Here is a 17,164-nt window from a genome sequence, read left to right as displayed (position 1 = left end):
AACATTCAAAGTTAAGCATCAAATATTATAAATCAAGAACTTTAAAAATCATTTGATCAGAAAAAAACTTAATATTCTTTTGATTATTTAGATCAGAAAAAAAAACTTAATATTTCAATTATACTTTTGCATTAATATTTTTTGTATGTATTTTTTTTTAATCAATGATTGCATTATTGTTGATGAAAAGTATATACGCCACTTTATTACTCTTATTAAACTAAATAATAGCTACAACAAAAAATAATACATATCCAATTAATTAATTTTGAATTAGATGTCTATAATGCCTTTATTTAAAAAAAAATTATTCATTATAAAAAATTTAAAAATAGATATAATTTCATTAGTTATATTATCTTTATTTTCTACAATTTATCAATTTATCAATTTATTATATTCACTGCATTGTCCATTGTCTTCTTTTTGTTCAATACTTTCACATGATAACCTACGACACACATCTCACAATGCATGAAACATGTAGGGGAAAACTACCACTACCAAATATCGTTCAATATTTATTTACATATGCATGAACATCTCCGATATAATATTACGTTGATATACTTTGAAATACTTATTTAAAAATAATCATTGGGCATTATCCCATTCGCGCAAAGCGCGTAAAAAAACTAGTAAATAAATTAATAAGAATTAAAAAATATTGTTAAAATCAATAGCTTATTTGAAAAACGCTACTTGCGTTTGCCTAAAAGGCTTATAGGTTGGTTACATCAAAATTAGACAGTGATAAGCTTAGGGTTTGGGATATTATGTAGACAAATAGTATATTATTCAACTAAACACTTGCCACAGTAACAGTATAAGAGAACGAGAAGAGAGTAACTCTTTGCGAAATCATATAAGATTTATTGCATTAGGATAATATGTACTGTACATAGCAAAGCGAAATGAAACTTTGGGCCAATGCTAAAATAGGTTCTCGCAAAACTGACTATTTCCTCGAGAATAAACTGCCAAAACTGAAGCAATATCATACTGGCATTCTGTTCTTGGAGCCACAGCGGCCTGGAAGAAGCTGTCGCACCAGTTATTTTGAACTAGAAACCAAATTCTTCAAAGGGTCGCTATTTTGAACCAGAAACCAAATTCTTCAAGGATGTCAAGGGTGACCTGTAACCATATACTTGCATATCTTTCCAGAAGGCCATAACTGTGGTTGTTTTTGAATGAATGAACGAAGCAAAACAAAAGGAAAAGGTCAGGCTGCTTCTCAATCACCCAAACAAGTTCTTAGTAAAGGTCTAAAGGAGATATGACTATATAATGTTAGTATATCCCTGCCTGGGAAACCTCGTCATTTGTTATCCCAACCAACTGTTGGTGAGACTTCTTTTGCCCCAAAAGGTTGAATCCCAATCCCAAGGCCCCCACACCCTAGCCCAACAAAGTATTTGGAAAGGATGTAAATCATGGTTACTCAGTAGCTCAGCAGATAGGGCCAAATGCCGGTGCGCACAAAGAATCTGCCCACTTTGGGCATAATCCCCACAACGCCACTACCAAGTTTCGAACCTTGGGCTCTTGCCTCAAATACTGCCTACTGAACCAGTGAGCTAAGTCCGTACGGACAGGGGGAGGGGCAACAAATAGCAGAATAACACACAAGACAACTGTGATGCCATGCACTTCCGGAAACATAATAATGTGCACTTGTTCATAAAGACAAACTAAAACTTCAATATTTGCATGTAATACGGATTGTGAAAGTTCAAATTATTAGATGTCATGAACATTATAGTTATATTCATTAACAGTGTGGTGCACATTGCTGTTACTGACATGCAGTATAGTTTGTGAAGGACCTGATGTTCGCATTAACTTAGAAACAATAAACAACGATCAGAAAGCAATGCTAAGAAGACGTACCTATCCATGCTACAAACGCAACTGTAGCAGACAAGAAAAATTCCTTGCTAATGACTTTTAAACTGAATACACAACAAAGCCTACTTTAGTAAAATTATGGAATAGATTCTTTCAATAATTTCAAAAACTTTAATACGTATGCATAGTACCTATACAAGCAAACAAGATTTCCCCATCCATAAAAAATGCACGCCCAACTAGAACCTGCGAACCTGTCATTTATGAAGAATTTTAAATGTGAGACAGGATATTTTGATGCCAAAAAGAAAAAACAGAAACAAAAGCATGTTGATATGTCCTTGTATACACCACTTACCAGTAATTAACCAAATTAGTTCCATTTCATGGCTAATGAAGACAAATGCCATTAATTGATAGTTCTTACCGAGTTTCATAGTATCATGAAGATCATTGCAATTACCAAATTCAGACAATCATTAGCATGAATGGCAAAAAAAAAAGGAAAACAAAAAAAAAAAACAAAACCAACATGAAAAAGGAAAAGAGGACCAAAATTATCCTCTTCAGACAATCACCTAACACACACACACACAAAAAAAAAAAAAAAAAAAAGAAGCAAAAATTAAAAAGAAAAACAGAGTACACATGCCAAAAACTTTTTGGTCGATAAAGGTGTAGCTTGATATACAAAACAGACAATGAAGAGATGAACATAAGCGCAACAAGAAAGAATACTAACATTTTCCACCTAAAATGTAAGCCAAATTAAACTTCCAATCCAGAAACATATTTTACTTTTTTTCTTGTAAAAAAAAGGATATCAATAATTCTTTTCACTATAACTATTTTAAAGATGGGAGGATGTTGTATGTTCATGCTTGCTATGGTAAATTGCACTTTCACTCGGTGACATTTAAGGAATGGTTAAAACACTTAAAGTAGATCCTATAGCTTTAGGCTATATTCATCATCACCAACAATTATGCACACTAATACAATAACTGGATTAGGCTAGAGTTGTAAATTTAACTGATCATTAAGCTATTAAGGGAAATAAGATGTAATGTTGTTCCATTATTGACATAATGTAAGTAACATAAGTTCTTCTGTTGAGCAAAGGACATTACTTTGCTAAATAAAAACAAAAACTCACTAATACAATAACTGGATTAGGGAAACCCCAACTTTAAAAGGTATGTGATGCCTGGTCATAGAAAATAATATAAGATAACGTACTCCCTTTTACATCCCTACAACACTAGTTATTTAAGGAATAAAATTGTGCAGTGATGAGAAAAAAATGTGCAACAGTTGAGCTCTCTCATAATAATACACAAACAATTGTCCTGCCCAAATTAAGATCCCTTACCCACCTTAATGTTTAGACAGTGAAGTAAAATCCCATGCTTTCCCTAACAAGCTATGCAGCTAATCAGTTATGGCCCTTTACCCTTCTCAGAAAACAGCAGAATCAATAGAATAACTCAATTCATGTAAATAAGAAATGCTAGCTGAATAAATGCTTTGTGTTTAAAAATATCCCAGTTTGTTGGAATTCTTCAGTCCTTGAGTTTATACATTATAATTTTATAAATTAGAACTCAACCCACAAACAGAAAGATTTAGCCAGATACATTATATTGGAAGGTTAGGAGCATTCAATTTACAAGTTATCACAGACAAACAGGTTCTGGGGAGATAAGATAATGACTATGAACATCATCAATTCATTACTACCATAGTACCATTGCTGATATTTTAATGATGTATCAGATTCCTATTAGACAGAGATCTACATTAGAAAACCAAACTAAAAATAATGATTATGTTTGTACCACATGAAGTCCCGAGTAAGGAGTGCTCGAGGAATCATTAGTCCATTCCCAATCATGGCCAGCAACATTGAGACAGCAGATAAACCCTTGATGTTATCAGGATTAAGAATATTTGTCCACTGCACAGGAAACAATAAATAAAGGTGAGAAACCTCAGAGATGTTATTTTATTTTTAACTTTTTAATAATTGAGGACTAGACAAAACGCACCATTTGTGCAACTGGCATCCACATAAAAAGAAGAGTGGCAGTCCACCCAGATAGTGATGCAATGAATTTGACACCTTGCTCTGACAGTTTACCCATGCGAGCCTGTATACAGGATTAACAAATTCACGTAAGTGCCAGATTAAATTTGCACTCACATTATATGCTAAATCTGGTAAAGATGCTCTTTAATTTCAAACCTAGCAAAAACAATGCTTATGCGTGGCATATTTGGTTAATGGAAAAATAAATGTGAAGCATTGATTGAAATTGACTTCACATATAGAAAATGTTATAGCCAAATCTTGTGTGAAGACTAGAAAAAGCAAAGGAAAGAAATCAAATCAAACTGGTATATCAGCTCAACTCAAAAATGCCTTATTCCCAATCCAGTGGGGTTGGCTATATGAATTTTATTTCTTTGTTCATTTTCCATTTATGCAATAATCCATACTTTAGTTGCAAGTTTGCAACCTTTTGCACTAGGCTATTTTCTTAACAACCAGGCAATTAAAAATGTAATGCCCTTCAACAGCCCATCATAAAGAAATTCAAAGATGAAGATAAAGAAACCTTCAAGAGGTGCACCTTTAACATACATGACAAGGGAAGTGAAGGCATTGCAAATTCTTCTACTAAATGGTGTTAAATATTGAAGGAAGAAGCTCTCTGAAGCATTTTCTTATAGTGTATTCTACTAGCTCTGCACATGTATGTATACATTATACATATCTACAAGACACCACATCTACACGCAAATGGAAGGGAAAAGAATGAGGTAAGAACCCTAACAACCCTTGACAGTCTCTAACACTCACCTAGTCACCTCAAGAGCATAGATGTTGTTCATGTCCAACTTGTTACAAATATACCCAACCCTATAACTATTAAGACCTTTGTAAAAGAATCTACTAACTGATTTCCACTCCGTATATACAAGGTAGATATTACGCTTAGCTGAATCTTTTCCCATACAAAAGAGTAGTCTAGTTCAATATGCTTTGTTCTTTCATGAAAAACAGGATTATTCAAGACGTGCATAGTAGCCTGATTATCATACCACAAACTTAAAGGCTTGCTTACCTTTGCATATGGTGCATCATTTTAGCTCACAGGTCATATAAGTTATTGCTCTATACTTGGATTTCACGCTAGACCTCACTATGATGCTCTGCTGCTTGCTCTTCCATGATATGAAATTATCACCCACAGTCAAGAAGAGGAAGAAACATTAGACAAAGTTCCCATGGAGCAAGTAGATGGTGAAAGCTCTTAAGTGGATGGAAGCTGTGATAGCATTTTCATCTAGTTGAATGTAGCCAGCAATCCCAGCATTAGCAAACTTTGACCACTACTGATTATAGAACTGCAGTCTCCAGAGCTTTGTAAACTTATATTGAAATTGTCATGGCTCTCCACAATTGAAACATGTCCTTGATCCCCCACATCCTCCTCAATGGCCTCCTCTAAAACTACCACACCCAAGACTCCCACTACGGCTAGCTCCATTCTAGCCACACAATGCTTTTCAATCTTATTTCCTTGTTACACAAGCAATTTTCTAAAATGTTTCACCAGTGTTGGTGTTCCCTGACATTTTGACCTATAGAGAACACCTTATCCAAGGATTCCAAGTCCTTATCCCATACTGCCCATAGTAGTTGAGATCTCAAAAAATCATACACATTATCCAAGTCTGAGATCCAACAAAAACCTATTAACTTATCACAGCATTCTTTCATTTCTGTAAAACATTTGAAATAGGCATAGCAGCATAGAATTATTCACTTTCTTAAAATCATAGCAATGGTCCCTGAAATCTCGCACCTCTGCCTAGGGAGATAGACTTATTGGGACAATTGATACAGATTTCTTAAATTATTAGATCCTGGTAAACACTTAATCAAAAACTTTCATACCTCCTTCATAGCTGTTCAGTGTTGTATGGACACTATTGCCTTTCTATCTATATAGTTGATGATACAAGAAAGTAAGGCCTTATCATCTTCTTTCCAAATTTCTGCTGAATTATCGTCATCTTGACTCTTGAGTACATTCTGTCTAAATAACTTTCCTTTCCCAGACCACCCAAATTAACTTTTATCGTAAGTTTTTATTCTCCAAAATTAAATCCATCAGATGAAAGCAGTACATCAATTAATTTGGATGGAGCTCACATAATAGTAATCCTTTATCTTCTGCCATTTACTTCAATCAAAAATCAAAACTCCCCACTGAAATTAAAACTACTAGGTCATAAATCACACAACACCAATTTTAACAACACCTCAGATAACTTTGAAAAGTGAACTAGATTAACTCAATAGGATGAGTCTGCTGGTGCCAACCTTGGCCATAAAAGTGGTCAGAAATTGGAATCTCCCTCACACACCAGTGCATCATTGCATTGAAGCTCAGCCATGATGGTGGTGGCTCCTTTGGTGGCATGATTCCTCCTCCAATGTCACCACTGAATGATGGGCATAGCCCACTGGCCGCCACCTCATAGTCAGCCACTCCAACTCTGATACCATGTTAAATATTGAAGAAAGAAGCTTTTAAAAGATTTCTATTTCTTATTTTCTGTATATTCTACTCTTGGTACATGTATATATACATATTTACAAGACATCCCATCCAGGCATGAATGGAAGGTAGAGGAACGAGGTAACAACCCAAACCTCCCTTGACTGTCTCTAACAAATGAGAAATGGACCACACATCACAAAGAGAAGGCACTACCATGACTGTTTCTTATGTCACAAGTAAGACTAATATCTCACTCTCTCCTCCCACCCAAGGTGTTCTCCTGATGGGTCAAAGTAGATTCACAAATAGTACTCTGAGTCTCTTAAGTTCAAAATTGTTTTACTTAATGCTTGAATGCATGCCTCTCTTCCCAATTTCGGGGTGAATTGTTTCCTATTTTGAACATCCATCTAATACTTCAAGCAAAATAAGACATATTGGGGTAGATTATAAATCTATTAGGATAGAGCCAGTAATGATTACCATAAGCACAGCTGTCACTGCCATTACAAAAGATATTGCACCCGGCAAGATTGTGTTTGGAACATATGGGAGGAAGGTTGACCACATGACCTGTACAGAGACCCAAAATAAAAGGGAGACAAATTACATAAAATCTAGTATGTTACATATGTTATATGTAAAATACTTGAGAGACAGAAAGAATTACTTGTGGAAGTGCAGAGAGGCCTGCAATGGTTATAAAGTCTTCCCAATAGCGCCAGAGTCCAGGATTGAGCAAGTAAAAGTAATTCATAAAATTTATAACAAGACCACAAGCAACAACAAAAGATGTCACTATAAATTGAGGAAAAGGCATAGCTCCAGCCATAGCAAGCTGTAAGATTACAACATATGTTGATATAACTCCTAATGTCTGCACCCCCGCCACCTCCTTTTCCCTCTTCGTTATGAAGTATGATAGCAAAGACAAATTCCCTAGTAGTCCAGTGAACATCCCCTGTAGTACTATCATTGTTAGCCTTTTACAAACCTAAATTTTTGGTTTAAGAGAAAGGATATGCTAATAAAAGGAGAAAGTATTACCAGCCATGGAACAGCGAACAAAGCAGACTTATTTCCTGCAAGAAGATTACGAGCATTGAGTATGATTTGGGGCAGTTGCAACAGTAGAAATGGTACATTGGCAGCTCCTGCAAACTTTGCAGTCAATGAATCCCATTGCTTAAAGTTGTCACTACTTTTCAAGTCCTGTGATCCATGGATTTATCATAAATGGTTTGGTTAACCCATTATTTATACCATACTTGACTGAATCAGAAGTGCAAGAAAACATACAATCAGTATGACAGTAAAGACATAGATTAATAATCTCTGTGTCTCATTTTATTTGTCCAACCATTGATTTGGTGGTAAAAAATTATTCTGTATGTATTATGAAACTACATTAAAACATACTAGTCTGAAAAAAAATCAAAATCTCAAAACATCGAAAGTAGCAAAAGTTTGGTTAAAACTTAAGTTTGGTTGACTCTTGGGAAACAAAATACAATAGGTAAAATGGGACAAAGGGGGTGACAGATTGTACGCAAAAGAGTAATACAATACCTGATCAGTGGAACCAGGTATATCTGAATCCAGTGCAGCGACTGGTTTGGGCTTGTGATGGTAAACTAAAGGACTGAAGAACAGAAATTTCTTAAAATTAATCCCATCACTGGGTTGATGTTTAATTGGATGAAGAGCATGACTTGATCGAGGATGCTGGACATGATTTCTCAAAATGCAGCAGTTAGAACGTTGACGAGTGCATAGGGTCACCTTAGGCACGGGATGCAATGAACATGCCATTAAATAACTCATGTACACAAAGGTTTACAAGTTTTTTTTTTTTTGTCAAGGCACTTCTTTTAGCAGACAGAAAGTTGAAGGAAACCACCAATTTCACAGGGGAAGGGTGAAATATGGCAAAAAGAAGAATGTAGACACAACTCCAGAAATATCCACATCAAACTCCAAGGTGAGGGGGCCAAACAAGAAGCACGGCTACTCCAAATCTATAACATTCAACAGGTTGGAATATTAGCATCAGAATCAAATAACTGTATTGATTATATTGCAGTTTAAGAAACAAAATGAAACCAGGGAGTACTGAAGAACAGAAAAAAGAATACGGGCATTACATCAAACAATGGCAGAGCAAAAAATTTCACAGAAAAAGAAAAACAAAATTCAGATATTGGCACATATCAAATAGCTGTAGAATGGAAGAATTCGCACACTAGGAGAAAATGAAAATGATGACAATCGAACTCCCCAAATTCTTCAGCATCAATCAAACACGTAAAAATCAGTTATAAACAAACACCCATATATACGCAAGAGGATGCACGTAAGCTCGAATCGCTATACATGATCCACAAAAGGTGGAAATTGGGCGGCGAGCTCGACGTAGTAAAGACGGAAAGTGGGCATAAACACTTACTTAAAATAAGCTCTCACTCTCTCTCTCGGGATTAATGGCAGAAAAACCAACGGTCAGAGAACGAGGTCCGTGGGTGCAGATGATTATGTTGCTGATGCTATGATCAGAATATTCAGGAGGCTAATGGGGAGGCCTCATTGGGCTTGGGTTTAGGTAATCATTAATCAAGATTCAAGAAAAAACTTATGAACTCTTTTGTTGACCCAATCTAGTTGTTGTTGAACTCTTTTTGGAAAATTGTAGCCCAAAAAATGTTCCAAGGGCGGGTTCTGTTCTGCAGGCCCGCCCAAAATAATGACAATCGTTATGCCATGAAATCGTGTTCACCATCCATGGTGAACACGGTTCCAACGGTGTTAGTGTACTGTTATTTTTCTTTTTTAATTAATCGCGTGACTATTTTTCTTCATTTTCACATTTCGCGGTTTCACTTTAATTTGTGGTGAGCAATGATTTCGGACATTCATAAATTATGAATCTATGCCTGCACATTCACTTTGGACTCGTGCCTACACATTCCCGTCCGAAACCATGACTGTTCCTCTGTAGCGCAAGCTTCTTCAACATTCATAAATTATGAATTTTCTGTTATGAGATTATGAATTTACAGTAAATTCATAATCTCATAACAGAAAATTCATAATTTAATAAATGTTTTTCTTTTATGCGATTATGAATTTTCTGTTATGAGATTATGAATTTACAGTACATTCATAATCTCATAATAGAAAATTCATAATATGACCAAACGCGAGCCGTTAACACCACATTAGCGAATTTTTTTTTTTTTTTTTTTTTTTTTTTTTTTACGTAAAAATGGCACCGTTTGGACCCGTGTTCACCATTCATGGTGAACACGTTTCCAGGGCATAATTTGCGAAATAATGAGTTGTTTAGCTTGAAAGGCAAATTATGCTGTGGACTCGTGTCCACTCTGCATTGTGGACACGAGTCCAAAACGACGGCATTCCAATTAAAAAAAATTGATTTTGTCTCACCGTTAAGGCGTTAACGGTGTTATTCGTTTGTGGAATTATGAATATACAGTTATGAAATTATGAACACAGAGCTTTGACATTATGAACTTACAATTATGAATATATAGTGATAACATTATGAACATAGAGCTCTAAAATTGTGAACATAGAGCTTCGAAAATTATGAATGTACAGTTACAGAATTATGAATGTACAGGTATGGAATTATGAATGTACAGTTATGGAATTATGAACACAGAGCTCTGACATTATGAACATATAATGATAAATTTATGAACATAGAGCTCTAAAATTGTGAACATAGAGTTTCGAAAATTATGAATTTACAGTTATTGAATTATGAATGTACAATTACGGAATTATGAATGTACAGTTATGGAATTATGAATGTACAATTATGGAATTATGAACACAGAGCTCTAACATTATGAACTTACAATTATAACATATAATGATAAAATTATGAACATATGCTCCTATAACGAAGCGGTCTGAATTTTTTTTTTTTAAAGGTGGAAAGTAACGGTGTCACTTACGGTACCGTTCCGTGTCCACAATGTATGCTGGACACAAGTCCATAACATAACGATTGAGCTTGAAACTGTTGTGAATTGGGCAATTCTACGAGAGTTCAAGTTCTTGTCGACTTAGTCCACAAAAACACGTATGTAATTGGTTTTCTTATAGAGACCAAAGTAGGAAATAATGAGTTACCGTCCATTAAAGCTAGACTGGGCTTCTCGAGTAGTGTGTGCCTAGAGGAGGGTTAGTTAGGGGTGACTGCGGTTCCGGTTTCGATTTAAAATCTCTGATTCCGATTCTGCAAATGGACAAACTGGAACTGGAATCGGAACCTTATAGTAAGGTTCCGGTTCATATCGGAATCGTCGATTCTAACCGGATTTATTTTTAAAAAATTAAAAAAACATTATAATTTTTAATTTTTCTGGTTTGGAACTGAAACTGCCGCTTCTGGTTCCTTTTCATCTCGAACCTTAACCGGAACCGTACAGACGATTCAATTCCTGTTCAACAGTGCACGGTTCGGTTCGAACTGAACCATAGTCATGCCTAGGGTTAGCCCTCTTCTGGAAAGAAGAATCGCATGTGTCTGGCAAATTATGTTGTGGACGCAGGTCTAAAACTGCGTCGTTTTGCTTTAAAATGATACCGTTTGAATTTGAAAAAAAAAATTCTTCCTTCTTTGCCGTTTGTCTTTAGAATTCGTTTTTCTATATTCACAATTTTAGAATTGAATATTCACAAATTTTTAGCTCTCAATATACAAAATTACAAAACTCAATATTCATAATTGCAAAATTCTATATTATGAACTCAATTTTTTGCTGCGAATATCAAGCTTTTTGCTTGTTCGCAGCAAAAAGCAACAGCAAGCAAAAAGCTTTCTGTGAATAGCAAGCAAATTTGCTGCTTGTTCGCAGGAAATTTTTTTTGCATAAATAATAAAGGGATAAAAATAAATATATGAGTATTTATAAAAGGTTTGAAATGTATATTAAAATTTGATAAAAAATTGATGATAAATTTGTCAGGTAGATAAAAGAAAAAAGTTTGTAGAAAAAAATTGAAAAGTTTATAGGGTTGGAGAGTTGGATATCATCTATTTATATTAATGAAGAAAAAATCACAGAAATCATATTATGATAAAGTCTATGAACATTGATAAGTTTTCGAATATAATATAGTCTTATAAACTTTTGAAAAGTCTGCATCGAATATCCGTAGATTTTTAAAAAGTCTTTAAAATTTAAATTGAATACCACCAAACTTTAAAAGTCATTAAAAGTCATTGAAACTCTTTAAAAGTCTTGATTGAATACACCCCTTAAATTATCAAAATACTTACTGGTTAAAGGAAGGGGATACCAACTCGCGTTACTTTCATAACTTAATCTGCAAAAGGAAAAGGAATAACAGAATTAATAGGCTAAAAATGAAGATGGAGTATGGGTCGAAGAAGGCAGGCCTTTGGATAATCTTATGCTAAATTACTTTCAGAATAATCTTATTCATTTAATTATATTTAATTAAATATGGGCAATAACATCCAAAATCATAATTTAAATACTGAATACATTATGGAATAAATGTACAATAATGACATTAATGAGTTACTTTTAAATTTGTAAGCATGTTTGAAAAAATTGCTAGGCGCTCGTGTATTTTTTATTTTTTAAAAATTTGTTTAATTTTTTTTAATTTTTTAAGACTACATAATTATAAACTATTTAATACTTTAATAGTTAATACTAAAATATTAAATATTTACCTAAAAAAAATCTAGAGTTTGAGCAATTTAGGGTTATTTCGCTCAAAACCATATTGTTTTGAGTAAAATAATCCATTTTAAAAGAATGGAACAATAGCTAATCAGTCAACTAGGCGACCTAGTCGGTGCCTAGAAGGCTTAGGCGGTCAGCGTCTAGGCGTCTTAGAAGGCGCTTAGACGGTCAGTGGCCTAGACCACTGATTATGGTGATACGCTAGGCGGCCGATCAGCGCGTAGGCGCCAATTAATCAGTGCCTAAGCGGGATTAATCAGTGCCTAATTGGGATTTTTTATACACTACTGTTTGTAAGTAGTAACTAGGCCTCATTGGTACAATTACGCGCGTAACCTAATATTGACTATTGAGCATGAAACTAAATAAGCTAGCTAGCAAGAATTTCAGATCGCGCGCACTTGAATTGCACGCCATCCCAACTAGGATTCTGATACTATACACCTCTGATCTATGTAAATTAAACACTGTACTAAATAGTATGTATGGTATATATTATTCCAAAAGGCTGAACCCCAACCCTAAGGGCCCCTGAACATGAATCATAGAGGCTAGACCGGTGCTCACTGTCGCTGGTGAAACTCGATCCCTGGTTATTATTCCAAAGTTTCACCTCTATGACCAATTGAGCTACCCATGCGGGCGTATGTATGATATATATGTATAGCGAATTGAATGTCACGAGATGATCGATGCGTTTTCTCACGCGGTGTTAGCAAGCAAACCAAAGCTTAATATAATATATATATATATATATATATATATATATATATATATATATATATATATATATATATATATAGGAGAGTGCTCATATGTGGTCATGTCATTAGGTGTGGTCGTGTGGTCGAATCTGTGTCCTTGAATCAGTTTAATCTAACGACAGTGGTAATTCTGAGAATTTTCGCGCGTTTTGGTAAGTGGGGGTGTTATGGTAATTACAATGGCCATTTATAGCGGGTGGGTTCCAGAATACACCAACAGTGTTGACAACATATACCAATAGTGTAATAAAACACACCACAGTGAAACACACCAATGGTGTATTCCCGTGTTATGGTAATTACAGTGGCCATTTATAGCGGTCGGGTTCCAGAATACACCAACAATGTTGACAACATGCACCAATAGTGTAATAAAATACACAACAATGTGATTTTCCCTATTCCGGTGTTTTATGACGAGTTTACCCTTGCAGTTCGCTGGGTAGGAGAATGTGCGCGAAAATACTGAAAAAATCTTGATTAATATGATTCATTGGATCTATCTAATCTAATGGCCTATAATTGACCATATGACCACACCTAACAACATGGCCACATGTGATCACCTCTATATATATATATATATATATATATATATATATATATATATATATATATATATATATAATGCTTTATAGTTTTTCTTTTCCGTGAAATATTATTACTTATTTTTCCGGTTGTTAAATATGTTTGTCATTATATTGTAGGCTGAAGTTGATAAGCAAAAACGATTACGAAATGAGTCATCACTAACCGCTTCAAGGATAGTGAGAAGCTAGCTAGCTAGGCCACTCTAATTCATCCAACAACTAACATTGTTTTAGCCAAAGAAAGCTAGCAGCTAGGATTTCACTAGCGCACTTGAATTGCACGCCATGTTAGCAAGCAAAGCTTAATATAATCATCAAAACTGTACGTTGAAATAAAGGTTTTAGCAAACACAAGTATTGAAATTGCATATATAATATATAAAAAGAAGATTTGGCAAATGGCAAAAGAGTTGAACTTGTGACATCTATAGAAAATCTTGACCATCAGAAGAGTTTTTTATTTGAAAGAAGTCTTTTTTTTTTTTTTTTTTTTTTTTTTTTTTTGAAGAGGCAATCAAATGAAAGTGTTTCGCTCCCGGAAGTATTATTTCTATGTGTGTATCCATGTACCTTTAGCTAAAATAGGAAAAAATATGAACATGTGTTAGTACACAAAAATATGAACGAAGGCAAGTACATTATTACTACTTATATTAACTCTATTTCATTGTGTGGTTTTGCATGCATGGATATTGGATTCCGGGGCCACGGATCATATTGTGTGCTCTCTTGAACTTTTTCATGACTATCATATTGTTGAAGGAGCAGTAGTCAATTTGCCTAATGGGGATTGTGTTACTATTGAACATGTTGGAAACATAAGACTTGATGATGATTTATGGTTGAGATCGAACATATCCCTTCTTTTAAGTTCAACTAGTTTTTTTACGCGCTTTGCGCGAATAGGACAATGCCCAATACTTATTTTTAAATAAGTATTTCAAAGTATATTAATGAAATATTATATAGAAGATGTTCATGCATAAGTAAATAAATGTTGAATTTGTTTATTTAAATCGGTAATTTAAAGTATATAAATGCAAGATAATATATGAGAGGTTGATTATATATAACTGTCACAAAAATAAATGTTTGCAACTTTGTAATAGCGCTAATCTAAGTACTAAGTCTAAATGCGATAGTCTAAATAAATACTCTTTTTTGTTTAAATTTTTCTAATTCTCTTTTGGGTAGCATTGTTATTGTTTTCATCTTCAGTACATGTCTTTATTTTTATTTATTTATTTTTTTTGTTATTGTCAGTGTGTCATGTGCAATTGGGTTATTGGTGGTATCATAGAAGGATTCATCATGCAATGAGATTATGGAGTATGAAGTTTTAGATTTGTTTTGTTGTGTATATGACTGAGATATTAGTTGTGCTGTGAACTATTTATCTTACAAACACATGTTGATATTTGGTAGTAGTAGTTTTCCCCTACATGTTTCATGTGTTGTGAGACATCTAATTCTAAATTAATTAAATGCGTATGTATTTTTTTTTTTTTTTTTATTGGTAGTGTGTCATGTGCAATTAGGTTACTGGTAGAAGCATAGAGGGATTCATCATGCAATGAGATTAGGGTGTAGAAAGTTTTAGATTTGCCTTGCTGTGTATATGACTGAGATTTTAGTTGTAATATGAACTCTTTAACGTACAAATACCTATTGATATTTAGTAGTGGTAGTTTTTTTACCTACATGTTTCATGTGTTGTGAGATGTGTGTCGTAGGTAATCATGTGAAAGTATTGAACAAAATATTAATATTTATTATATTTGTATAAAATACTTGACAAATAAATAAATAACTAACATATTTATTTATTTATCAAGTATTTTATACAAATATAATATTCATAATTCATAATATATGTTTAACAATTATGCCAACTATACTTGGGATGAGGTTCGAACCTAAGACCTTATATAAATGAAGAGTATGTTAAGAATAATAAATAGTTAACGGAATATTCCGTTACTAAAGTTTAAACTAACGGAATTTAGGGTTATTTAAGGGAAGAAAATAATATAATAGAGGGTAAATAAGGAAAAGATACTAAAATCAAAATAATATGAACCATTCATTTTAAGAAACAATTAGTACCGACATTTTTTTTGTTGCAGTTAAGGGTCTAACATTATTCGCTCTTATTAAATTTGTATATTGTATTTGTAGATTGTAGATATAATCTCTGTTAGTAAGTTACGTTGCTCCAAAGCTCATCCTATACATTGGCATTTACTTCTGATCAGTGTCTACTCCAGGGGAATCATGAGAAGACAATTGGTTTTGCTAAGGAAGATAAAGGTCTATACCTGCTGCTTAAGCCACCAGAGAAACCTACTAATTCTTGTAAACATCTTTTTATTATGCAATGTCTATACCTTCTACTTTGTCGATCTAACCAACGGCATAAGATGGCACCGCGCGTAGCAGAAAGTGCTCATTCGATGATGCAGCATATGTTATATAACTTGCAGCGTTACAAGTGTACCTAGAATTTGCAGCGGTGAAGGTACGTGCCGTGATACACATCCTCTACGTAAACACTAAACACTAAACTAACACTGTTACAATAAAGCTAAATTTAGAATGTAAATGTCACGAGATCATCGCTGCGTTTTCTCACGCGGTGTTAGCTAGCATGCAAAGCAAAGCTTAAAGATCACGTTGTTGAGAGGTTTTAACAGATGAAACGAAAAAAGAACAAATTAATTTACGGAAAAGATGACAAATAAACCCATCCTTTCATCACCACATGATATATATATGCGTTTGATCACGTTGCATGCCTTCTGTTTCCTGGCCGCCCGGCCTTTTCCCAGTTTTATGTACTTTAGTAAAGTTACATCTATACAATATATCCTTCATTCCCTAATTAGTGATCGAATGAGGAATTAGATCCAGTTTGTGACAGAAGGTGATAAGGGGAAGCTAAGGATCATATCCGAGTTCAATGGCAATTCTTTTAGATCTTCATCATCATCTTTGGCTCTCAGTTTTTGGAATCCTTGGTAACTTGTTTTTTGTTTTCCTGTTCTTTATGTTCCAACATGTTTCTAGTTGCTGTATTAGTGATTTATTTGTATAGTATGGTGTTTCTGCAGGGAACATCTTATCAGGATTTGTATTCCTTGCACCAGTGTAAGAATCAATTATCACTATGCTCTTGGCAATGTGATTATATGTGTGGTCCGATAGATGTTATTCATTCACACTATTATAATTTTGCAGGTCGACATTTATTGAAATCTACATAGCCAGATCAACCATGGGTTTTGATTCTCTACCGTATAATCTAGCACTACTTTCTTGCAATCTTTGGATGTACTATGGTTTCATCAAGGAGAATGCCACTCTTCTCATCTTCATCAGCTCAATAGGAGTTGCTGCTGAGACTACCTATATTCTCATTTTTCTTATCTTTTCAACAAATCAAGCTAGGGTAATACAAAGTATTATTCTTTATTCTTCATTACATTTTTTTAAAGGTGAAAATTAATTAAATAAAATTGTTAAATTCTTGTTTTTTTATTTGTATAGTGTCAAACATTGAAGGAGTTGTTTCTATGCATGGGAGGATTCTATTTAATTTTCGCAGTCTCATGGTTTCTACTTCCCGGTGAAATTCGTGT

At 34.1% G+C, this 17,164-nt stretch overlaps 1 protein-coding gene across 3 annotated transcripts; it reads right to left on the bottom strand.

Moving 5' to 3' along the window:
* Positions 1-846: 846 nt before the first annotated feature.
* On the bottom strand, positions 847-8,999 carry LOC109190789 (maltose excess protein 1-like, chloroplastic). Of its 3 annotated transcripts, none has more exons than XM_019341391.1 (11): positions 8,872-8,998; positions 7,995-8,443; positions 7,473-7,637; positions 7,096-7,386; positions 6,909-6,998; positions 3,900-4,001; positions 3,690-3,808; positions 2,043-2,105; positions 1,894-1,955; positions 1,093-1,177; positions 847-1,027 (listed from the first exon to the last, which is right to left on the bottom strand). In XM_019341391.1, the coding sequence occupies exons 2-11, from the start codon at positions 8,247-8,249 to the stop codon at positions 934-936; spliced, it is 1,326 nt and encodes a 441-aa protein (XP_019196936.1). In that variant the 5' UTR covers positions 8,250-8,443; positions 8,872-8,998; the 3' UTR covers positions 847-933. The 3 variants fall into 3 exon arrangements, with proteins under 3 accessions (XP_019196936.1, XP_019196937.1, XP_019196939.1); XM_019341392.1 differs by lacking the exon at positions 8,872-8,998 and adding an exon at positions 8,669-8,751; XM_019341394.1 differs by lacking the exons at positions 847-1,027; positions 1,093-1,177 and adding an exon at positions 1,376-1,790 and having other exon boundaries at positions 1,842-1,955; positions 8,872-8,999.
* Positions 9,000-17,164: the final 8,165 nt, after the last annotated feature.

Source organism: Ipomoea nil, unplaced genomic scaffold, assembly GCF_001879475.1.
Source record: "Ipomoea nil cultivar Tokyo-kokei standard unplaced genomic scaffold, Asagao_1.1 scaffold1576, whole genome shotgun sequence".
NCBI classification, from domain to species: domain Eukaryota; kingdom Viridiplantae; phylum Streptophyta; class Magnoliopsida; order Solanales; family Convolvulaceae; genus Ipomoea; species Ipomoea nil.
This window is presented reverse-complemented; position numbering and strand designations above follow the sequence as displayed.

Excerpts from the sequence above, each read along its gene's own strand:
- LOC109190789 (XM_019341391.1), bottom strand. The coding sequence starts at position 8,249 with ATGAGTTATTTAATGGCATGTTCATTGCATCCCGTGCCTAAGGTGACC. Across the intron at positions 7,638-7,994 it reads TACCTGGTTCCACTGATCAG|GACTTGAAAAGTAGTGACAA; the intron begins GTATTGTATTAC and ends CATGGATCACAG. Across the intron at positions 1,178-1,893 it reads TGCGTTTGTAGCATGGATAG|TTATGGCCTTCTGGAAAGAT; the intron begins GTACGTCTTCTT and ends AAACAACCACAG.